The 26,617-nt window shown below is 37.6% G+C and overlaps 1 protein-coding gene across 1 annotated transcript in view; it reads right to left on the bottom strand.

The window, feature by feature from the left end:
* Positions 1 to 26,617, bottom strand: part of LOC309507893 (uncharacterized protein) — a 313,871-nt gene that overhangs the window by 259,966 nt on the left and 27,288 nt on the right. The window contains exons 5-6 of the mRNA XM_082182320.1: positions 24,188 to 24,292; positions 23,109 to 23,186 (exon numbers count right to left, since the gene is read on the bottom strand). Of these exons, the coding sequence (XP_082038446.1) occupies positions 23,109 to 23,186; positions 24,188 to 24,292 (183 nt within the window). The remainder of the gene's footprint in view (positions 1 to 23,108; positions 23,187 to 24,187; positions 24,293 to 26,617) is intronic.

Below are 26,617 nucleotides of genomic sequence, written 5' to 3'. Positions count from 1 at the left end.
ATTTATCCTCTCCCCAAATTTGTCACTAATAAAACACAATAAAAATTATTTAAAGAAAAGGCTTATTACCTTATTACCTTTTAATAGTTTGTTTACATCTACCTTGTAAATATATTTTTTTATTAAAAAGGTTACAATTACAACAACAATTCAAGTGTAATCTTTCTTTGTAAAAACTAAAGTATACATTTTATCATACATATTTCAAAGTTAAGGATTTGATTGATTATTTGATTACTTTGTTTTTGACAAAACATACTATATTTAACATGAGCAAATATTGGCAAACAAATATTGGCTTATTTGAGTTGGCAGATATTTTACAGTAAAAATGTATAATCTATCCAAAACTAATCAACGAAATGTTGTCTTTCATATGTCTGTAACATAGGTCTTTCGTTTTTATTATAAGAAATATAAATGTTAATTTGCAGTTTAATACGTTGCTTATACAAATACATTTTATTTCAACATTTCAGTCGATTTTTACTCAGTATAGCAATACAGTTTGCTAAAACCGAAACATTCATTCACAAACAGAAACGCCTGACTGTAACGTTGTTTTTATGAAATATTAGGGCATATAAATGTTAATTTTCAGTTTACTCATCTCAGTATAGCAATACAGTTTGCTAAAACATCATCATTCATTCACACAGAGACGCAATTTAAATTTAAACTGTCTTTTTGCGAGCTGTGATAAACAGCGCGCATCTCTGCGGCTGCCGTTCATTCATTCACAGAAACGCGATTAACTTGAGAAGGAAAAAAAACTTACTACATATTCGGATCCTCTCTCCTGCAATACCCGCACTCTGAGGTAGATTTTCCGTTATTATTATTCCTCACAGCGCTGCCAGATGGTGTAAACACGTAGGCTACAATGATATGATTAAACTTGTGTTTCCTCGAGCTGATATGGGGGGCGTTCACAGGTTTGCCTCAGTAATTTGCGTTTGAATAGCGCGCGCTCTCCGTGGGCGGAGTCACATTACCTTTGAATGAGCTCTAATGAGCTCGACTGGAATCGCTCTCTTTTAACACAGATTTCACAAGATGAGAATATTTTTTTTTTATATAAATTACCTAATTTTAAAGAAGAGAATTCAAGCTTCATGCCTGTGTGACTGTATGCCTGTTTGACTCAGTATTCGTTGAGTTATTGTTCATTTTCGGACGCGTTTCAGAATGGTCTTCACTGACAGAGAGAAGGCAGAACTCGCATCACGTTTATTTTTCTTTATTTGGCAAAAAGCACAACACTTTGTTTTTATTGTGAGTATACACAAAAATAATACACATTTAACAGAATCGATTGATGTATGAAACTTGCTTGTAATATCAAAGTCAACAGAGCAAAATTAATTTCTTTTGAACTGAACTGAAAAAAATCCAGCAAAACGCGCGGGCGCGTTTGTCGACCTCAGAGGGTTAAAGATATCAAAAATCCTTTCACAGGTCTACATCTGCCCTGTGTTTACATTATACACATAAACTTTGAAGCAAATCGGGTAAAAATAAGAGGGTGATTTCAAAGCATTTTGAAAGGGACACACTTCCTGCTGCCAGTTGGTGGCGCTATAACTTTGACTCACAATAGTCACATCCATGTGATCGGCCTCTTACAACGAACACACTGCTGGAGTTTAATCAAGATCAGTTAATGTATGCTGAAGTTATAACACACTTCCTGTTTGCATTATTCGCCATAAATTCGTTTCCTCGCCACGGCCAAACCGTTCGAGATATCAAAAATCCGTCCGCAATTTAGCATCCTCAATGTCTTGACTTCATGCACACCGAGTTTGGAGGCGAATGGATCAATTCCCTAGGAGGAGTAGATCAAATTCCACAGCGTGCGTTTCCAAACAACCCATAATAGCCGACTTCCTGTTGGGCTGGCGTAAAACTTAGAGCACGAAAGTTGTTCGGCCCGATGAGATCTATATGTGTACCGAGTTTCATATTATTACATGCAAGTGTGTTTGATTTATGGACAAGTGTTCGGATCCTGTTCCAGGGGGCGCTGTCGAGCCCCCCTGCCACGCCCGGGTACCAGCTTCAGTCCTGATGGCCGCGGTTTCTGACCCGTGCGCAAAGTTTCAAGAGTTTTCGAGCATGTTAAGGGCCCCAAAAGTGCCCGAAAGGTTGACAAAATAATAATAATAATAAATATAGCTGCGAGCAGCGATTGCGGGCCCAAGCCGGTGGCACCGCAACCCCGGTGCCTTTAGTTACCTATATATATATATACCTATATATATATATATATGTGTGTGTGTGTGTGTGTGTGTATATATATATATATATATATATATATGTATATATATGTATATATATATATATATATATATATATATATATATATATATATATATATATATATATATATTTATGTGTATATATATATATATATGTATATATATATATATTTATGTATATATATATATATATATATATATATATATATATATATACACACACACACACATATATATATATATATATATATATATATATATATATATATAAATATCTATCTATCTATATCTATATCTCTCTCTATATATATACACACACACACACACACACACACACATATATATATATATATATATATATATATATATATAAGACAGAAAATATTACTTGTCTTACCTTATTCTGATTTTATGATACACTCAAAATATTCCACAACAAATCCTTTAAATTTAATGTAAAAATAAAAACGAAAGTAAGCCGTGTTGGTCTCACGTAACCCTCTCATTAGAATCAAAATGTTTCAATATTTGCGATGTATTTGGATGCTAAACTATTCTTTATTATAGGCTTTGTACTTCACCCGTGTTCCAATATCGATGGCAAAAATCATCCTCTTCACACGCGCAAAAATGTGCTTGGAAACATCACAGTGGAGCTCTGCTTACTGTGAATGGTACAAATTGTACTACTTACTATTTAAACAGAGCAGTGTAATTCGTATATGTTATGTTGACTATTTTTATTATTATATTGTATTAGGGCTATAATGAACAGGCTGCGATGTCAAGATTGCAATTCTGGAATGTGTGTGTGTGTGTGTGTGACGCGGTTGCAGTTGAACAGTGGACACAAAAACATAAATAAAATGTATTAGTTTATTCCTACTTCCATAGGTGGGAAAATGTTATCACAGTCACATCCCTAATATATTTATATATAAATACAATAGGCCTACCTGAAAGAGAATTTTACTTGCCCGACCAGAGTAGCCTGATTAGAACGTCAAGAACAAAAAAAAATAACTTGGGAATCACTAAAACGAGAGATTATTCTAATTTCATTACAATCATTTTAAGTTGCAATCAGCAGTTAATAATAAATGTATTACTGATCAATGGTAACAAGGTTGCCCTGCTGAGGCTCATGCAGCTTCTCCAGGAGAATTGTAAACAAATGTGCACAGCACACAAAAAAGCAACCCAGTTAACAACATACTGACTATAAAAATTACAAATATGGAGTTTTTATATATTTTATAACAGAGTTAAGCAACCTCACTTGACGAGTAGGCTACTATTTCCTGAATACAATCACGATTGAAACTGTGACATTGATTTCATACAACAGGTTAATAAACAGTTACAATTAAGTCACTTACATTTTAGATGCAATATTGACTGTTTTTGTTCTGTTTCAGCAGCATAAATAGTTAAACAAAGATCACAGCAGAACCATCGCGCATCTCACAGCAACTTGTTTTCTCATTACTGAATGATTCAGCATTTTGAAACGAATAGGTTGACTCAAAGATTCAATGGTCAATCCATAAACATCTGTCTCAATCATGAATGACTCAGTCATTCGAATGAATCGTTTGAACGAATGAATCAATGACTCGCTCATTAAGACGGTCGCCTGGCGACACCTAATGGCGGTTTAGTGTTATGTTTAAAAGTATCATTCTTTCCAACGTGCACCATTATCAATGTCAGTGCGGACGTCCGTTTTTTACTTTCACTTTTATATTAGCGATTTAAAAGCACCCGCTCGTGTCACACGTCGATTAACCGATGGGAAAATATCCTCACAGTCATATACCTAATACATTTATATTTAAATACAATAGGCCTACCTAGTAAAACGTTTTATATACTATTTTGATATCCTTTTGGACACAAGAGGGCAGTATAGCCCTAAGTTTGCTTTTTTGTTGAACCAAATAGCACTAAATATAGCCTGTTTTTAACTTTTTTTTATACTTCTTGAATTGCAAAAACAGAATAACAGAATAAAATGGGTTTAGTTCTAATATTTGTATAATTTGATATAAAAATAAACGGTGTATAATTACATTTGTAGAAGATATGAGATGTTTTCTGATTCCTTTTTTGACATTACTTTAATCCCTCGCCATATCAAAACCGTTTGAGATATTCAATATCCGTTCATAATTTAGAATCTTTAAGGTATTTTCATCATGTTGAAAAAGTTTGGTGGGAATAAAATAAATAGTTTAAGAGGAGTGGCTAAGAGGATGATTTTGCAAAAAAATCCACATTCAGACCAAAATATCTGACTTCCTGATGGCCGGAGCTAATGAATGTAAATTAGAAAGGCACCGGGGTGGCGGTGTCACCGGCTTGGGCCCTCCATCGCTGCTCGCAGCTATATTTATATATATATATATATATATATATGTATATATATATATATATATATATATATATATATATATATATATATATATATATATATATAAATATATATAAATGTAACAAAAAAATATATATATACATTATATATATGTAAAAAAAAAAAATAAAAAAAAAAATATATATATATATATGGTGTGCGTCCACGGCGAGGAACGGGCAGAGAAGAGCAAACGTTTTTTAGTTAATTCCTACTTCCATAGGAATTCATTGAAAACGCTCGCTCTGCACCATTATCCATTACAGTGCGGACGAACATATTTTACTTTCGTTTTTAAGTTAGCAATTCAAAAGTCCCCAGCGGTGTCACACGTTGATTAACCGGTGGTAAAATATTCCTCACCGTCACATACGGGTACCTAGTATATTTTATATTTTACATAGATACAATAGGCCTACCTGACTTTGAACACAAGAGGGCAGTATAGCACTATGAATGACATATATATATATATTTTTTTTTTTGGACTAAAAAAACATTCTGGATGTTTTAAACTTAAACAATTATTAAATTGAAGAAACAGAATAAAATGGGTTTAGATCTGATATTTGTATAATTATATATAGAAATAAATGGAGTATAATTACATTTTTAGAAGATAGGTTTTAGGCGTTTCCTTTTTTGACATTACTTTAATCCCTTGCCATAGCAAAACCATTTGAGATATTTATTATCTGTTTACAATTTAGCTTCTTTAAAGTATTTTCATCATTTTAAAAAAGTTTCGTGGGAATTAAATAAACCACTTAAGAGGAGCGAGGAGCGAGGAGCGAGCAGAACAAAGCGAACGTTTTTTAGTTCATTACTTCCATAGCAAATAATGGAAAACCCTCGCCCTGCTCCGAAGCATTATCAATGTCGGTGCGGACGGGAGTATTTTACTTTCATATTAGCGATTTAAAAGCCCTCGCCGGTGTCACACATCGATTAACCGGTGGGAAAATATCCTCAAGTCACATACCTAATATATATTTATATATACATATCATTTTTATATATAAATATTTTATATACAAAAAAGCAAGGCCTTAGAGAATTATTTATCATTTAATGCAGAACAAATGAATGAAATAGTTAAGCTCTTTTCACTGTAACAGACAGACAGCCACACACACACAAACACAGAGAGAGTGAGACCCCCTCCTCCTCCTCGCCACACACACACAGACACCCCCCTCCCCTCCCCACACAGACACACACACACACACAGAATGGCAGAGGGCACTCTCTCTGTCAGAGAAAATCCACATTCAAACCAAAATATCTGACTTTCTGTTGATCCGAGCTAATAACTGTAAATTAGAAAGTTGTCCGGCTCGACGAGAACAATATATGTGGCGAGTTTTGTAACTGTAAGTAAAACGGACTAAGTTATAACACACATTTTGTTTCTCTTTTCTCGCCATAAATTCATTTCCTCGCCACGGCCAAACCGTTCGAGATATCAAAAATCCGCTGACAATTTACCATCCTCAATGTCTTGACTTCATGCTGACCGAGTTTGGTGGCAATCCGATCAATTCCCAAGGAGAAGTATATCGAAATCCAGGGGCATGCGTTTCCAAACAACCCATAATAGCCGACTACCTGTTGGGCTGGCGTAAAACTTAGAACACGAAAGTTGTTCAAGCCGATGAGATCTATATGTGTACCGAGTTTCATATTATTACATGCAAGCGTGTTTGATTTATGGACAAGTGTTCGAATCCCATTCCAGGGGGCGCTGTCGAGCACCCCTGCCACGCCCGGGTACCAGCTTCAGCCCGGCCCTAATGGCTGCGGGTTCTGACCTGTGTGCAAAGTTTCAAGAGTTTCCGAGCATGTTAAGGGCCCCAAAAGCCCCTGAAACCATGAAAACCAATAATTAAAAGTATTCTCACTCAAAGAAAAATCTCTCCCCCCCCTCTCCCTCTCCCTCTCACAGAGAGAGAGAAAATTCTTCGAAACATCCACATTCAAACCAAAATATCTGACTTCCTGTTGGTCGGAGGTAATGAATGTAAATTAGAAAGTTGTCCGGCTCGACGAGAACAATATACGTACTGAGTTTTATCATTGTAGATAAAAGTATAGACCTAACTCCCCCTCTTTTGTCAAAAGGTGGCGCTACTGAGCCCCTGCACCACGCCCGTTTCTGAAACTTTGCACATGTCTACTGGCTAATAAATGTGATGTGTCTGTCGAGTTTCATGCAATTTCAAGTATGTTAAGAGTCTCAAAAGCATCAAAAAAGAATATTAAAGTTTGATGCGTTGCCACGGCAACAGTATCTAAGATATCAATAATCCTTTCACAGGTCTACATCTGCCGTGTGTCTACATTATACACATAAAGTTTGAAGCAAATCGGTTAAAAATAAGAGGGTGATTTCAAAGCATTTTGAAAGTGACACACGTCCTGCTGCCAGTTGGTGGCGCTATAACTTTGACTCACAATAGTCACATCCATGTGATCGGCCTCTTACAACGAACACACTGTGGAAGTTTCATCAAGATCAGTTAATGTATGCTGAAGTTATAATACACTTCCTGTGACCCTTTATTCGCCATAAATTCGTTTCCTCGCCACAGCCAAACCGTTCGAGATATCAAAAATCCCCTGGCAATTTTTCATCCTCAATGTCTTGACTTCATGCACACCGAGTTTGGAGGCAATTGGATCAATTCTCTAGGAGGAGTACATCAAATTCCTGAGCATGCGTTTCCAAACAACCCATAATAGCCGACTTCCTGTTGGGCTGGCGTAAAAAGTAAAAGTACGAAAGTTGTTCGGCCCGATGAGATCTATATATGTACCGAGTTTCATATTATTACATGCAAGCGTGTCTGATTTATGGACCAAGTTTTCGGACCCCGTTCAAGGGGGCGCTGTTGAGCCCCCCTGCCACGCCCGGGTACCAGCTTCAGCCCGGCCCTGATGGCCGCGAGTTCTGACCTGTGTGCAAAGTTTCAAGAGTTTTCGAGCACGTTAAGGGTCTCAAAAGTGCCCGAAAGGTTGACAGAAAAATAAGAATAATAAGAATAATAATAAATATAGCTGCGAGCAGCGATTGCGGGCCCAAGCCGGTGGCACCGCCACCCTGGTGCCTTTAGTTACACTAAAGGCACCGGGGTTGCGGTTTCACCGGCTTGGGCCCTCCATCGCTGCTCGCAGCTATATTTATATATATATATATATATATATATATATATATATATATATATATATATATATATATATATATATATATATAACAAAAAAAACAAAAACAATATATATATATATATATATATATTTTTTTTTTTTTTTTTTTTTTTTTTTTTTTTTTTTAAGTGTGTTTATATATATATATATTTTTGTTATATATATATATATATATATAACAAAAAAATATATGTATATATAAACACACTAAAAAAAAAAAAATATATATATATATATATATATATATATATATATTTTGTTTTTGTTTTTTTTGTTTTATATATATATATATATATATATATATATATATATATATATATTACATTTTTTGGATGCTAAACATTTGTTTATTATAGGCTTTGTACTTCACTCACGTTCCACTATTGAAGGGAAAAATTATCCTCTTCACATGCGCAAATATGTGCTTGGAAACATCACAGTTTAGCGGTGATTACTGTGTTTAAATAGTCAGTACAATTCATACTATTCAGAGCAGTGTAATTTTTATATGTTAGGTTGACTATTTTATTATTATATTTTATAAAGGCTATAATGAACAGACTGCGATATCAAGATTGCAATGCGCTCGCTCTGCACCATTATCAATGTCCGTGCGGACGAACATATTTTACTTTCGTTTTTAAGTTACCGATTCAAAAGCCCCCAGCGGTGTCACACATCGATTAACCGGTGGGAAAATTTTCCCACAGTCACATCCCTAATATATTTATATATAAATACAATAGGCCAACCTGAAAGAGAATTTTACTTGCCCGACCAGAGTAGCCTGATTAGAACGTCAATGACAAAAAAATAACTTGGGAATCACTAAAACGAGAGATTATTCTAATTTTATTACATTCATTTTAAGTTGCAATCAACAGTTGTTAATAAATGGATTACCAGTAATCAGTTGATCAATGGTAACAAGGTTGTGCTGCTGAGGCTCATGCAGCTTCTCCAGAAGAAATGTAAACAAATGAGATCAGCACACAAAAAACAAACTCAGTTAACAACTTACTGACTATAAAAATTATAAATATGGAGTTTTGATATATTTTATAACAGTTAAGCAACCTCACTTGACGAGAAGGCTGTTTCCTGAATACAATCACGATTGAAACTGTGACATTGATTTCATACAACAGGTTAAAAAACAGTTACAATCAAGTCACTTACATTTTAGATGCAATATTGACTGTTTTTGTTCTGTTTCAGCAGCGAAAATAGTTAAACAAAAAGATCACAGCAGAGTCATCACGCGCATCTCTCAGCAATGTGTTTTCTCATTTCTGAATGTTTCAGCATTTTGAACGAATCGGTTGACTCAAAGATTGAATGATCAATCCATAAACATATGTCTTAATCATGAATGACTCAGTCATTCAAACGAATCGTTTGAACGAATGAATCAATGACTCACTCATTAAGACGGTCGCCTGGCGACACTTAATGGCGGTTTAGTGTTATGTTTAAAAGTATCATTCTTTCCAACGTGTGTGTGATTTGTGTGTGCAACATTATCAATGTCCGTGCGGACGTCCGTTTTTTACTTTCACTTTTATATTAGCGATTTAAAAGCACCCGCTCGTGTCACACGTCGATTAACCGTTGGGAAAATATCCTCACAGTCATATACCTAATACATTTATATTTAAATACAATATAGGCCTTCCTAGTAAAAAGTTTTATATACTATATTTATATCCTTTTGGACACAAGAGGGCAGTATAGCCCTATATTTGCTTTTTTTGTTGAACCAAATAGCACTAAATAGCCTGTTTTTAACTTTTTTATACTTCTTGAATTGCAAAAACAGAATAAAATGGGTTTAGTTCTAATATTTGTATAATTTTATATAAAAAGAAACGGTGTATAATTACATTTGTAGAAGATATGAGATGTTTTCTGATTCCTTTTTGGACATTACTTTAATCCCTCGCCATAGCAAAACCGTTTGAGATATTTATTATCCGTTCACAATTTAGCATATTTAATGTATTTTCTTCATGTTGAAAAAGTTTGGTGGGAATAAAATAAATAGTTTAAGAGGAGTGGCTAAAAATTCAGAGGCTGATTTTGCAAAGAAATCCACATTCAGACCAAAATATCTGACTTGCTGATGGCCAGAGCTAATGAATGTAAATTAGAAAGTTGTCCGGCTTGATGAGTACAATATACAAACAATTTTTTTTTTACTGTAGTTAAAACTAACCCGCCCACTTTTGTCAAAAGCATGTTGAAAGTGACACACTTCCTGCTGCCAGTTGGTGGCGCTATAACTTTGACTCACAATAGTTACATCCATCTGATCGGCCTCTTACCACGAACACACTGCTGAAGTTTCATCAAGATCAGTTAATGTATGCAGAAGTTATTCCACTTCGTGTTTCTCTTTTCTCGCCATAAATTCGTTTCCTCGCCACGGCCAAACCGTTCGAGATATCAAAAATCCGTCCGCAATTTAGAATCCTCAATGTCTTGACTTCATGCACACCGAGTTTGGTGGGGATTGGATGAATTCTCTAGGAGGAGTACTTCGCATTCCACAGCAAGCGTTTTCCAAACAACCCATAATAGCCGACTTCCTGTTGGGCTGGCGTAAAACTTAGAGCACGAAAGTTGTTCGGCCCGATGATACCTATATGTGTACTGAGTTTCAAATTAATTCATGCAAGCGTGTTTGATCTATGGACCAAGTTTTGGGACCCCGTTCAAGGGGGCGCTGTTGAGCCCCCCTGCCACGCCCGGGTACCAGCTTCAACCCGTCCCTGATGGCAGGGGGTTCCGACTTGTATGTAAAGTTTCAAGAGTTTTTGAGCACGTTAAGGACCCCAAAAGCCCCTGAAACCTTGATTAACAATATAAAAGCAATAGTCAAATCCCCCCTCCCCTCACACACACAGAGACACAGAGAGAGGGAGAGAAAATTCTTCAGAAAATCCACATTCAAACCAAAATATCTCTCTTCCTGTTGGTCGGAGATCGTTAATGTAAATTAGAAAGTTGTCCGTCTTGATGAGAACAATACACATACCAAGTTTTGTTGCTGTTGATAAAACTAACCCCCCCACTTATGACTAAAGGTGGCGCTACTGAGCCCCTCACCACGCCCGTTTCTGAAACTTTGCACATGTCTACGGGCTAATAAATGTGATGTGTCTGTCGAGTTTCATCCAATTTCAAGTATGTTAAGAGTCTCAAAAGCATCAAAAAAGAATATTAAAGTTTGAAGCGTTGCCATGGCAACAGTATTAAAGATATCAAAAATCCTTTCACAGGTCTACATCTGCCGTGTGTTTACATTATACACATAAACTTTGAAGCAAATCAGGTAAAAATAAGAGGGTGATTTCAAAGCATTTTGAAAGGGACACACTTCCTGCTGCCAGTTGGTGGCGCTATAACTTTGACTCACAATAGTCACATCCATGTGATCGGCCTCTTACAACGAACACACTGCTGAAGTTTCATCAAGATCAGTTAATGTATGCAGAAGTTATAACACACTTCCTGTTTCCATTATTCGCCATCAATTCGTGTCCTCGCCACGGCCAAACCGTTCGAGATATCAAAAATATGTCCGCAATTTAGCATCCTCAATGTCTTGACTTCATGCTGACTGAGTTTGGAGGCGAATGGATGAATTCCCTAGGAGGAGTACATTAAATTCCACAGCATGCGTTTCCAAACAACCCATAATAGCCGACTTCCTGTTGGGCTGGCGTAAAAATTAAAAGTACGAAAGTTGTTTGGCCCGATGAGATCTATATGTGTATTGAGTTTCATATTATTACATGCAAGCGTGTCTGATTTATGGACCAAACTTTCGGACCCCGTTCAAGGGGGCGCTGTTGAGCCCCCCTGCCACGCCCGGGTACCAGCTTCAGCCCGGCCCTGATGGCCGCGGGTTTTGACCTGTGTGCAAAATTTCAAGAGTTTTCGAGCATGTTAAAGGCCCCAAAAATGCCCGAAAGGTTGACAGAAAAATAATAATAATAATAATAATAATAATAATTAAAGCTGCAAGCAGCGATGAAAGGGCCCTCGCACCCGTGCCGCCGCCACCCGGTGGCTTTAGGAAGACAGAGCATGGTTGGACAATGTGCATTTAAGGAGGTATATATAGTAGTTGCTAGCAGGTTTAGTATGTTTTTAGCATGCTTAGTACACAATAGTTATGTGGTTAGTACTGCATTACTGTGTTAACCATGTCAGTTTCTGTTGCCAGTAGGTGGGGCTATGTCTATATCTGAATATCGCTATGTAGATGTGTTCAGTGCAGGACTTTTATCAAACATGTGGAGTTTGGGGCAGATTGGACATTGTATGCTTGAGTTACAACAACTTCCTTTAGCATTTCTAGCATGTTTTATGATGTTTCTAGCATATTACATATTAAAGGGTTAGTTCACCCAAAAATTTAAATTCTGTCAGTAATTACTCACCCTCATGTTGTTCCAACCGCGTAAGACCTTCGTTCATCTTCGGAACACAAATTAAGATATTTTTGATGAAATCTGAGCCATGTTTCACTCCTCCATAGGCTTCCAGTGTGACCGAAACTTGCTGGCCCAGAAAAGTTATTAAAGAGATCGTTAATATAGTCCAAGTGACTCCAGTGGCTCAATCTTAAGTATATCAAGCGACGAGAATACTTTTTGTGCGCAAAAACAAACAAAAATAACGACTTTATTCCACTATTCATTTCCTTCTCTCTGGATGTCTAGTTGGTTTGCGTAGTGTTTTTGCGCAGCGCGTCTGTGTCACACGTCACCACGTAGGCTCACTATTGGCCGACGCCGGTCATGTGTGTGTTGCGTGATGACGTGCAACACAGACGCGCAGCGCAAACACACTACGAGGCCCAGAGAGAAGGAAATGAAAAGTGGAATAAAGTCGTTATTTTTGTTTGTTTTTGCGCACAAAAAGTATTCTCGTCGCATGATAAACTTAATGTAGTGCCACTGTAGTTACTTGGACTATTTTAACGATGTTTTAATAACTATTCTGGGCCGGTGAGTTTCGGTCACACTGGAAGCCTATGGAGGAGTCAAAATTCTGTCAGATTTCATCAAAAATATCTTAATTTGTGTTCCGAAGATGAACGAAAGACTTACATGGTTGGAACAACATGAGGGTGAGTAATTACTGACAGAATTTTCATTTTTGGGTGAACTAACCCTTTAATTTTGGGGTAGATTGGACATTGAATGCCTGAGTTACAGCAAATTCATATTTAATTGCAGTAATAGGATGCTTTAACACTTAGCTAAGTATTTGATTGCATGTTTCTAGTATGTTGCTAACATGTTTAGCAGTTGGTGACACTTTTTTATATGTTATTAGGAGTCCAGAATAGTGTTAAACGTCACTTCCTGTTGCCAGCAGGCGGCGCTATGACTATATCTGAATATGAGCATGGACTTGTGTTCAGGAGATAACTATTATCAAACGTGTGAAGTTTGGGGTAGATTGGACATTGTATGCCTAAGTTACAACAACTTCCTTTAGCATTTCTAGCATGCTTTAGAACTTAGCTATGTGTTGCTAGCATGTTTATTGCATGTTACATATTAAGTTTGGGGCAGATTGGACATTCCATGCCTGTGTTACAGCAAATTCATATTTAATTGCAGCAATAGCATGCTTTAGCACTTAGCTAAGTGTTTGCTAATATGTTTCTAGTATGTTGTTAGCATGTTTAGCACTTGCTGGCACTTTTTTATATGTTATCAGGAGTCCACAACAGTGTTTAACATGTCACTTCCTGTTGCCAGCAGGCGGTGCTATGACTGTAACTGAATGAGCATGGTCATGTGTTCAGGACAGAACGCTTATCAAAAGTGTGAAGTTTGGCGCAGATTGGACATTGCCTTCTTGAGTAACAACAACATCCTGTTTCATTGAATTAGCTAAGTATTGCTAGCATGTTTTAACATGTTTCTAGCATTTTTAGAAGTCAGTGGCATTTTTAACATGTTGCTAGAACGGCATCAACGTGTTAAACATGACACTTCCTGTTACCAGTAGGTGGCGCTATTACTATAACTGAATATTCTCATGTAGATGTGTTCAGGCCATGACTCTTATCAAACGTGTGAAGTCTGGGGCAGATTGGACATTCTGTGCCTGAGTTACAACAAATTTCTATTTAATTGCAGTAATAGCATGCTTTAGCACTTAGCTAGGTGTTTGCTAGCATGTTTTAGCATGTTTCTAGTATGTTGTTAGCATGTTTAGCACTTGCTGGCACTTTTTTATATGTTATCAGGAGTCCACAAGAGTGTTAAACATGTCACTTCCTGTTGCCAGCAGGTGGCGCTATGACTATAACTGAATATGAGCATGGTCATGTGTTCAGGACAGAACGCTTATCAAAAGTGTGAAGTTTGGGGCAGATTGGACATTCCATGCCTTAGTTACAGCAACTTCCTATTTATTTGCAGCAATAGCATGCTTTAGCACTTAGCTAAGTGTTTGCTAACATGTTTCTAGTATGTTGTTAGCATGTTTAGCTCTTGCTGGCACTTTTTTATATGTTATCAGGAGTCCACAACAGTGTTTAACATGTCACTTCCTGTTGCCAGCAGGTGGCGCTATGACTGTAACTGAATATGAGCATGGTCATGTGTTCAGGACAGAACGCTTATCAAAAGTGTGAAGTTTGGCGCAGATTGGACATTGCCTTCTTGAGTAACAACAACATCCTGTTTCATTGAATTAGCATGCTTTAGCACTTAGCTAAGTATTGCTAGCATGTTTTAACATGTTTCTAGCATTTTTAGAAGTCAATGGCATTTTTAACATGTTGCTAGAACGGCATCAACGTGTTAAACATGACACTTCCTGTTACCAGTAGGTGGCGCTATTACTATAACTGAATATTCTCATGTAGATGTGTTCAGGCCATGACTCTTATCAAACGTGTGAAGTTTGGGGCAGATTGGACATTCCGTGCCTGAGTTACAGCAAATTCCTATTTAATTGCAGTAACAGCATGCTTTAGCACTTAGCTAAGTGTTTGCTAGCATGTTTTAGCATGTTTCTAGTAAGTTGTTAGCATGTTTAGCACTTGCTGGCACTTTTTTATATGTTATCAGGAGTCCACAAGAGTGTTAAACATGTCACTTCCTGTTGCCAGCAGGTGGCGCTATGACTGTAACTGAATATGAGCATGGTCATGTGTTCAGGACAGAACGCTTATCAAAAGTGTGAAGTTTGGGGCAGATTGGACATTCCATGCCTGAGTTACAGCAACTTCCTGTTTCATGGCGAAACATCAAAATTTGTCAGGCCGCCGAGGGCCCGCCCTTCGACGAAAACTCAAGATCTTCGCAATTTAACGTCGCAAAGGCCTTAAGATTACACTCACCAAATTTGAAGATGATCAGATTAAAACTGTAGGAGGAGTTCGTTAAAGTACGAGGCCTGAAAATGGCAAAAAGTGCACAAAAATCAGAGAGGAAGTTGAAAATGGCTGACTTCCTGTTGTGTTTAGAGCTATGCTCCAAGAGACTTTTTTGTAGGTATTAGGTCATTACACATATGTACCGAATTTCGTACACGTACGTGGAACACAGCGGGAGGCGCACTCTGTTGAACTTTTATAGGTGGCGCTATCGAGCCATTTTGCCCCGCCCAATTCTGAAACCTATATCAGATGTAAATTTTCGCCAGTTCTGACGCGTGTGCAAAGTTTCGTGAGTTTTCGAGCATGTTTAGGCCCTCAAAAATGCAATTAAATGCGGAGAAGAATAATAATAATAAACAGAGCAATTCCAAGAGGGTCCTCACACCATCGGTGCTCGGGCCCTAATAAAATATAGCTGCGAGCAGCGATTGCGGGCCCAAGCCGGTGGCACCGCCACCCTGGTGCCTTTAGTTACACTAAAACCACCGGGGTGGCGGTGTCACCGCCTTGGGCCCTCCATCGCTGCTCACAGCTATATTTATATTTATATATATATATATATATATATATATATATATATATATATATATATACTGTTCAAAAGTTTGGGGTCAGGAAGATTTTTAATGTTTTTAGGAGAAGTCTCTTCTGCTCACCAAGGCTGCATTTATTTGATTAAAAATACAAACAAAAACAGTAATATTGTGCAATATTATTCCAATTTAAAACAGCTGTTTTCTATTTTAAAATATTTTACACTGTAATTAATTTATGTGATCAAAGCTGAGTTTTCAGCATCATTACTCCCGTCTTCAGTGTCACATGATCCTTCAGAAACCATTCTAATATGATGATCGATGGTCAATAAATATTAATTATTATTTTCAATGTTGAAAACAGTTGTGTACAGATTTTTTTTCAAAATGCGTTGATAAATGTAAAAGTTCAAAAGAACAGCATTTATTTCAAATATAATTTTTTTAACATTATAAATGTCTGTACTGTAACTTTTGATCAGTTTAACTCAATCTCGATGAATAAAAGTATTGATTTATTTTATTTCTTTCCCCCAAAAATAAAATTAAAATTATTACTGACCCCAAACTTCTGAACGGTAGTGTTTAATGTTACAAAAGCTTTAGATTTCAGATAAATGCTGTTCTTTTGAACTTTCTATTCATCAAAGACTGTACACAACTGTTTTCGACATTTAAAATAATAATGAATGTTTCTTGAGCATCAATCATCATATTAGAATAATTTCTGAAGGATCATGTGACAGTGACGACTGGAGTAATGATGCTGAAAACTCAGCTTTGATCACAGGAATAAATAACAGTTTAAAATATATTAAAATAGAAAGCAGCTGTTTTAAATTGGAATACTATTTTACAATATTACTGTTTTTGTTTGTATTTTTAATCAAATAAATGCAGCCTTGGTGAGCAGAAGAAACTTCGCTTAAAAATCTTACTGACCCCAAATTTTTGAACAGTAGTATATATATATTATATAAAAATGTAAGGGATAAGACACAGATAATTTTACTTGCCTGACCTGATTAGAACAATGAAAAAACTTAAATGAAAAAATAACTTGGGAATCACTAAAACGAGGGCGCGATTGAACAGTGGACACATAAAAACATACTCTGCAGTTTGAATGATGTTCTGAACAAAATGACAAAGTGTTAACTTATATTTTTGTACAGTAGCAATAAAACACAACATTGTGCTTTTTTAAAATACATTCAAGCAATCCGCCCCGAAAATGAAACTAAAATGCTCACGGCTGCACAGGCATTCATAATGGTGCGCGTCCTCAGCGAGGAACGAGCAGAACAGAGTCAACGTTTTTTAGGTCATTGCTCCTTCCATAGGAATTTATTGAAAACGCTCGCTCTGCTCCGCACCATTATCAATGTCCGTGCGGACGAACATATTTTACTTTCGTTTTTAAGTTAGCGATTAAAAAGCCCCCAGCGGTGTCACACGTCAGTTAACCGGTGGTAAAATATTCTCACCGTCACATACCTAGTATATTTTTATATAGATATAATAGGCCTACCTGATTTTGAACACAAGAGGGCAGTATAGCACTATGTTTGACTTTATTTATTTATTGTTTAGACTAAACAACCATTCTGGCAGTTTTTAAACTTAAACTTCATTCTTAAATTGAAAAAAAAGAATAAAATGAGTTAAGTTCTGATATTTGTATACTTTTATATAGTAATAAATGGTGTATAATTACATTTTTAGAATATATGAGCCTTTTACTGTTTACTTTTTAGACAATACTTTAATCCCTCGCCATAGCAAAACCGTTTGAGATATTTATTATCCGTTCACAATTTAGCATCATTAATATATTTTTATCATGTTGAAAAAGTTTGGTGGGAATAAAATAAACCACTTAGATAAAGGTGGCTAAAAATTCAGAGGCTGATTTTGCAAAAAAATCCACATTCAGACCAAAATATCTGACTTCCTGATGGTCAGAGCTAATGACTTTAAATTAGAAAGTTGTCCGGGTCGATGAGATCAATATATGAACTGAGTTTTTTTTACTGTAGTTAAAACTAACCCCCCCACTTTTGTCAAAAGCATGTTGAAAGTGACACACTTCCTGCTGCCAGTTGGTGGCGCTATAACTTTGAATCACAATAGCCACATCCATCTGATCGGCCTCTTACCACGAACACACTGCTGAAGTTTCATCAAGATCAGTTAATGTATGCAGAAGTTATTCCACTTCGTGTTTCTCTTTTCTCGCCATAAATTCGATTCCTCGCCACGGCCAAACCGTTCGAGATATCAAAAATCCGTCCGCAATTTAGCATCCTCAAAGTCTTGACTTCATGCACACCGAGGTTGGTGGGGATTGGATGAATTCTCTAGGAGGAGTACTTCGCATTCCACAGCAAGCGTTTTCCAAACAACCCATAATAGCCGACTTCCTGTTGGGCCGGCGTAAAACTTGACCAGGGGAAAGTTGTTCGGCCCGATGATATCTATATGTGTACCGAGTTTCAAATTAATTCATGCAAGCGTGTTTGATCTATGGACCAAGTTTTGGGACCCCGTTCAAGGGGGCGCTGTTGAGCTGTTGAGGGGGTTCCGACTTGTATGTAAAGTTTCAAGAGTTTTTGAGCACGTTAAGGACCCCAAAAGCCCCTGAAACCTTGATTAACAATATAAAAGCAATAGTCAAATCCCCCCTCCCCTCACACACACAGAGACACAGAGAGAGGGAGAGAAAATTCTTCAGAAAATCCACATTCAAACCAAAATATCTCTCTTCCTGTTGGTCGGAGAACGTTAATGTAAATTAGAAAGTTGTCCGTCTTGATGAGAACAATACACATACCAAGTTTTGTTGTTGTTGATAAAACTAACCCCCCCACTTATGACTAAAGGTGGCGCTACTGAGCCCCTCACCACGCCCGTTTCTGAAACTTTGCACATGTCTACTGGATAATAAATGTGATGTGTCTGTCGAGTTTAATCCAATTTCAAGTATGTTAAGAGTCTCAAAAGCATCTGAAAAGAATATTGAAGTTTGATGCGTTGCCACGGCAACAGTATTTAAGATATCAATAAACCTTTCACAGGTCTACATCTGCCGTGTGTCTACATTATACACATAAAGTTTGAAGCAAATCGGGTAAAAATAAGAGGGTGATTTCAAAGCATTTTGAAAGTGACACACTTCCTGCTGCCAGTTGGTGGCGCTATAACTTTGACTCACAATAGTCACATCAATGTGATCGGCCTCTTACAACGAACACACTGCGGACGTTTCATCAAGATCAGTTAATGTATGCAGAAGTTATAACACACTTCCTGTTTATCTTTTCTCGCTATAAATTCGTTTCATCGCCACGGCCAAACTGTTTATCTTTTCTCGCTATAAATTCGTTTCATCGCCACGGCCAAACCGTTCGAGATATCAAAAATCCGTCCGCAATTTAGCATCCTCAATGTCTTGACTTCATGCTGACCGAGTTTGGTGGGGATCGGATCAATTCCCTAGGAGGAGTATTTCACATTCCATTGTATGCGTTTTCCAAACAACGTATAATAACCGACTTCCTGTTGGGCTGGTGTAAAACTTAGAGCACGAAAGTTGTTCGGCCCGATGAGATCTATATGTGTACTGAGTTTCATATTATTACATTCAAGCGTGTTTGATTTATGGACCAAGTTTTCAGACACCATTCCAGGGGGCGCTGTCGAGCCCCCCTGCCACGCCCGTGTACCAGCTTCAGTCCGGCCCTGATGGCAGGGGGTTCTGACGTGTGTGCAAAATTTCAAGAGTAATTTGAGCATGTTAAGGGCCCTAAAAGTGCCCGAGAAGTAGAAAAAAATAATAATAATAATAATAAACAATAATCCTACCGAAAACAATAGGGCCTTCGCCCTTTCAGGGCTTGGGCCCTAATAATAATAATCCTACCGAAAACAATAGGGCCTTCGCCCTTTCAGGGCTTGGGCCCTAATAAATAATCCTACCGGAAACAATAGGGCCTTCGCCCTTTCAGGGCTTGGGCCCTAATAATAATAATCCTACCGAAAACAATAGGGCCTTCACCCTTTCAGGGCTTGGGCCCTAATAAATAATCCTACCGGAAACAATAGGGCCTTCGCCCTTTCAGGGCTTGGGCCCTAATAATAATAATCCTACCGAAAACAATAGGGCCTTCGCCCTTTCAGGGCTTGGGCCCTAATAAATAATCCTACCGGAAACAATAGGGCCTTCGCCCTTTCAGGGCTTGGGCCCTAATAAAAAGCCACAGCAAGTCTACGCATCTCCATCGGATCTGAGGTGACATGTCCGTTGTCATCCTTCAACGAGTACATCTGCTTCTGTTGGCCCTTTTTACGCTCCAGATTAAAGAAGTAGGTAGTAGAAGCATCCATGTCTTTTACAGTCTGAAAACGGCTTCTTATGAGAGCTCCTTTAACTCTCTCATTTAAAATTGAGCTTAGTTGATTCTTTCTCTCAGTCCATAGATCTTTTAGATCATCAGCCTCATTATCAGTCATTTTTTTTTCAATATCACAAATCTCTTTTTCCAGCCACTCCAAAGTTTTTCTTAATTGAAAAGAGGAATGAGATGCATATTTCTGGCAAAAGTCTCTTATATGCACTTTCCCAACCTCCCACCACTGTGTAATATTCTCAAAAAGACTCTTTTCTGTTTTCCAGGTCTCCCAAAACAATTTAAAAATTTCGCAAAAATGCTTATCTTCCAAAAGTTTTATATTAAAGTGCCAATAACAACTTTTATGTGTTTGTGTTGCCAAAACAACTGCAACAGTAATGAATTTATGATCAGAAATAGCATTAGGAATAATATCTACTTTGACAACTCTATTTCTCATATTGCGTGACAGATAAAAACGATCCAAACGAGCAGCAGAAATGTTTTCATTACAAACTTTCACCCATGTATATTGCTTTGTAAGGGGATTATGTTCTCTCCACACATCTGATAAACGTAGCTTTTCTACAACACCAGCTAAACAGGTAGCTGACATTGCATGAGGCTCCTCCCCATTTCTATCTAGTGTGAAATCAATAGTACAGTTCCAATCTCCTCCCACAACAATAAAAACATCATCTTTTTCTTCCTTTATTATATTCTCTAAACTACTAAATAATGTTAAACGTTCCGCTCCAACATTAGGAGCATAGATATTCACAAACAAAAAGATAAAATTACAAATTTCAGCCTTTACTATTAAACACCTTCCTGGCTCCACTTCATTTTTTGATAGAATTTTTGCTTTCACAGAGGGGGAGAAAAGAACAGCTACACCGGCACTTAAATTAGTCCCGTGACTCAAAACATAGTCTCCTTTCCACCATAATCCCCAATCAACTTCATTGCTATAATTACTATGGGTCTCTTGAAGGAAAGTAACACTTAAATCCTTCAATTTAATAATTTCTGATAATATCACATTCTTCCTCCCATCTCTCATCCCATTGATATTTAGGGACCCCACCCGTAAAAATTCCATGAAAGAGAGGAGGAGAAAAAGACAGAAAAGAGAAGCAAAATTAAAATCCATCATAAAAGTTTTGTTGTTCCCCTCGTTAATCTTTCTCTTCCTATTTTTCTTATAGTAGTTAAATGCTTTTTAAGACGGAACCTCTTTTGTTGTGAGATTTCTTGATAACTACTCGTTTTTCTTACCTTCATCACAGAATTTACAAACTTTTCAACGTCAGGGAAATAGTCATCAACTTCAACCCCAGATTTTCCTTTAGTCTCATCTAAGAAAACATTAATCTCTTCAACAGTATATAGATCGCTATCAGCCTCTCCACCTAGCCACTGCTCACCCTCTCTCATCCCATCATCAGTAAACTGTGAACACTCATCTACTTCATCAGCAATGTTCTCCTCTGAGCCTCCTGCCTGAGCTCCATCATCAACTATCTCCTCTAAAACTCCTTTATCTCCATTCATCTCAATAATATCAGCAACAGCAGCATCCTGCGAGCCAAACTGTACAATAGCATCAGTATCATTCACACCTTCAACATTGACACTCACCTCCTCTTGTCTTTTCACCTCCTCTGTCACTCCTTCATCTTGTTCCACACTCCTCTGCTCTGCTACAGCATTATGATGATCAACAGTAACTCCAGTATCAGCTCTAGATGTGGACGGCCTTTGCTCATCTCGATGTGGACACGCGAAACGTTTATGGCCCAAATCACCGCACTCGAAACACTTCAAACTTTCAGTGCTCGCATAGACCATAAACGAGTTTTCTCCGTGATTCACACGGAAGGAAACTTCAAGAGTACGCGTAGGTGAAGTAAGAAACATATAGATCTGACGTCTAAAGGAAAGTACATGTTTGAGTGCCGCGTTTTTACACCCGAGGGGAATCATTTTTACGGGGCTCGCAATCTTACCGAACCTCTGCAACTCTTTCGTAATCGCGTCATTCGACACAAACGGAGGCGCATTTGATATAGTGATTTTTGTTGCTGGTGCAGATAATGGGCTAACAGCAACAAAAGTTTCTTTAACCCATAACCCGCTCACAGTCAACTGATTTACCAACGGTTCAGATTTCAAAAATACCACAATCGCTTTATTCATTCGTGATGCCGACACTATATTATCAAAACCGATCTGCTCCCCGATAACTACGAGCAGATCTTCCACTGTTACACCAGGCTCTGGCACACACCTGCAACCATGCCGGAGGGACAGGGCTGACCCGGTAACAGACTCCATACCGGCGTCTGTCTGACGCACGCGGTTTGAAAAACCGCGCCTTTTCCTTCTCTGTCCTCTGTCTAAACCTAGAAAAGAACTACCGAGGGGAAAAACATTTATAAACAAAAAATAAAGCACGAAAAAGAAAACGCACTCGCTCCCAACAAACACTCAAGCTCCTCACACACTCCCAGCATGCACCAGAGAGAGAGAGAGAGAGAGAGAGAGAGAGAGAGAGAGAGAGAGAGAGAGAGAGAGAGAGTAACTTTACTACCAGCTGTTCTCTTGAGGATCATTTAGTGTAATTAAATACAGAATAGCCCCATGATTGTCCTTCTTAAGACTTATGATGGATAGATGTATTTATGTTTGTTCGGTTGCCTAATGTCTTTCCATGGTAATTTTATGTCCCCTATGGTTGTCTGTGTAAAGCTGTTTTCCTGGCAAGAAGCTTTACATTTATAAGACATTGTCTTCTGTGATACAATAAAATTAATATGGTTTATTGCACATAAACCACATGTGAATAATTAGCAAAAATAACCTTGTCATGTAAAACACGTGTAATACCTTTCAGTTGCTGATGGTGTTTCTTCCCTGAAGTTTGGTCCCACATCTGCTGAACAGTCACTCTTCACAGACACCGAGCTGAACACAGGTGAGCCTGATCTTACACTAATATATGAGAGAGAGAGAGAGAGAGAGAGAGAGAGAGAGAGAGAGAGAGAGAGAGAGAGAGAGAGAGAGAGAGAGAGAGAGAGAGAGAGAGAGAGAGAGAGAGGGAGAGAGAGCAACTTTACTACCAGCTGTTCTCTTGTATCATTTGAGGATGATTTAGTGTAATTAAATACAGAATAGCCCCACGATTGTCCTTCTTAAGACTTATGATGGATAGATGTATTTATGTTTGTTCGGTTGCCTAATGTCTTTCCATGGTAATTTTATGTCCCCTATGGTTGTCTGTGTAAAACTGTTTTCCTAGCAAGAAGCTTTACATTTTATAAGACATTGTCTTCTGTGATACAATAAAATTAATATGGTTTATTGCACATAAACCACATGTGAATAATTAGCAAAAATAACCTTGTCATGTAAAACACGTGTAATACCTTTCAGTTGCTGATGGTGTTTCTTCCTGAAGTTTGGTCCCACATCTGCTGAACAGTCACTCTTCACAGACACAGAGCTGAACACAGGTGAGCCTGATCTTACACTAATATATGAGAGAGAGAGAGGGAGAGGGAGAGGGAGAGGGAGAGGGAGAGAGAGAGAGAGAGAGAGAGAGAGAGAGGGAGAGGGAGAGAGAGAGAGAGAGAGAGAGAGAGCAACTTTACTACCAGCTGTTCTCTTGTATCATTTGAGGATGATTTAGTGTAATTAAATACAGAATAGCCCCACGATTGTCCTTCTTAAGACTTATGATGGATAGATGTATTTATGTTTGTTCGGTTGCCTAATGTCTTTCCATGGTAATTTTATGTCCCCTATGGTTGTCTGTGTAAAACTGTTTTCCTGGCAAGAAGCTTCAAATTTTATAAGACATTGTCTTCTGTGATTATAAACAATAAAATCAAAATGGTTTATTGCACATAAACCACATGTGAATAATTAGCAAAAAATAACCTTGTCATGTAAAACATGTGTAATACCTTTCAGTTGCTGATGGTGTTTCTTCCCTGAAGTTTGGTCCCACATCTGCTGAACAGTCACTCTTCACAGACACAGAGCTGAACACAGGTGAGCCTGATCTTACACTAATATATGAGAGAGAGAGAGAGAGAGAGAGAGAGAGAGAGAGAGAGAGAGAGAGAGAGAGAGAGAGAGAGAGAGAGAGAGAGAGAGAGAGAGAGAGAGAGAGAGAGAGAGAGGAGAGAGAGAGAGATGAGAGAGAGAGAGAGAGAGAGAGAGATTATTTGATCTGTATTTAACCCTTTTTTTATTTATAACAATTAAGGGTTTTAAACAACTTACAAAACGAATACATTTCCAAAACAATTTAACAAAAGCACCAACATTTTACCAATTAAAAACTAAACTCCCGTTCTCACTCACTGTCACCAGTGCCTCTCTCACACCCCATCTCCATTCGAACAAAGCAACATTATCAGTGTATTTATAATATGTATACTCAATGGTCACTCGAGATTCTATTAAAGACCTGAACATAGCAACCATATCAACCTCTGTTCCTGCATTTTTACACTGGTGGGATTCAGAATGGCTAACTTAGCTTGACCAATTAAAAAATTGGCAAGAACACATTGTTGTTGCCATGACCTTCTATATTTATATCCAGTATAAACAAGGTATTGCTGTATGAAAAACCTAATTTTGTGATAAACTTTTCCAGTATTACAAATACAGGACCAAGTCTTGGACATTCAAAAACATATGAAAAACTGTATCATGAGCATTACAGAAGGGACATAATAAAACAATCTCATTACATTTTGAAACCAAGCTATTTGAGGCTATAGCACAATGAAGTACTCTCCACTGAAGATCTCCACATCGCTTAGAGATAGGAGGTTTATACAATACTCTCCATGATGGATGTACTTCTTCACAAATAGAGATCTTAGCCCTCCATTTAGTGTCTGTTTTTCCTTGCAATTGCCCAACATGCACAGATTTGACACACATATAATAAAGATTTTTCTTTGCCACATCATGAAAAAACAAATCCCCATATCCCTTCAACAATGTATTCTGGTTTATATTACCCCCAACTCTCCCATCTTTAGGGGTCACCTTCAGCTCAGGGAAGTTCTGAGGTGTACAACCATCTACCAGACTGAGTTTATAAAGGACATTAATGCAGGGGGAAAAGCATCCTTAATACACTTGATTATCCTATCCATAGTTCTCAAAGATTTAATTATAACCTGTGCAGCAAGTGATAACACAGTTCGCCACTGACATTGTGTCAAATCAATTAAATCCATAACTTTACTGACCCCAGCATTTAAAAACTGTGGAACAAAACAAGACAAATTAGATGGTAGTTTTATAAGGGGATTAAAAAACAAAGGTTCTGAAACCCCATAGTGCACATCTTCTGTTCTTGTAAAGTTTAAATATTTCCATGATTTAATTACTGACATGTAAAAGTTAGGAAAGAAAACAACGTGCCTTTACCTCAAAGGACTTTTCCATTAAAAACAACTGTTTATCGAGGCCTATCCCACCTAAATCTGTTAATATAGACAACCCAAATGAAACCCATCGTAAAGGAGCAGAACAATACATAATCCTCTGTAATGTTTGTAATCTCATTCCTAATATTTTTGACTCTATATGTATTAGTCCTTGACCTCCCTCAGCCACAGGAAGGTAAAGTTACCAGGAATAAGCCAATGGTAACCGTTCCAAAAAAAATCCACAAAAGCTTTTTGGATGATAGTAAGCAATTCCTTAGGAGGATTTAAAACAGTTACTCTATGCCATAGCATTGAGGCAGCTAGATTATTGATAATCAAGCACCTCCCTCTGAAGGAGAGCTGTGGAGAAGCCATCGCCATTTTGCAATCTGCCGATCACCCGATTTGCTAATCCCTCCAGTTCTTTTCAGTGTATTGAGCTGTCCAAAAAAACACACCAAGTACTTTAAATCCATCTTGAACCCATTTACACTGTTGTGGTAATCGAGGAGGTCTATATCCAACCAGTCTCCCAACAACAAGGATGAACATTTATCCCAGTTAACACGAGCAGATGTAGCTTTCTGATACTTGTTCAAACAGTAAATAAGTTTAGTAACATCATCAGTGCTCTTAATTATTACTGTCACATCATCTGCGTAAGCTGTTAGTTTCACCGGGACTATTTCTGGAAAACCTGGAACACAATACCACACAGCTGTTTCCTCAGCATAACTAACAGAGGTTCAATAGAGATAGAGTACAGAAGACCAGACAGAGGACATCCTTGTCTTATTCCCCTGGTCACAGAGAAAGGCCCTAGTTAAAGACCCATTAATCCGTATCATACTGTAAATGTCACTGTACAGTAGCTTGACAAGAGAAATAAACTGTGTACCAAAACCAAAAGCTTCAAGGGTCTTAACAAATAATGATGGT

The sequence above is a fragment of the Leuciscus leuciscus genome (assembly GCF_965113295.1).
Source record: "Leuciscus leuciscus genome assembly, chromosome: 10".
Classification (NCBI taxonomy): domain Eukaryota; kingdom Metazoa; phylum Chordata; class Actinopteri; order Cypriniformes; family Leuciscidae; genus Leuciscus; species Leuciscus leuciscus.
Note: the sequence above shows the minus strand (reverse complement) of the source record. Positions and strands in the feature narration are given on the sequence as shown.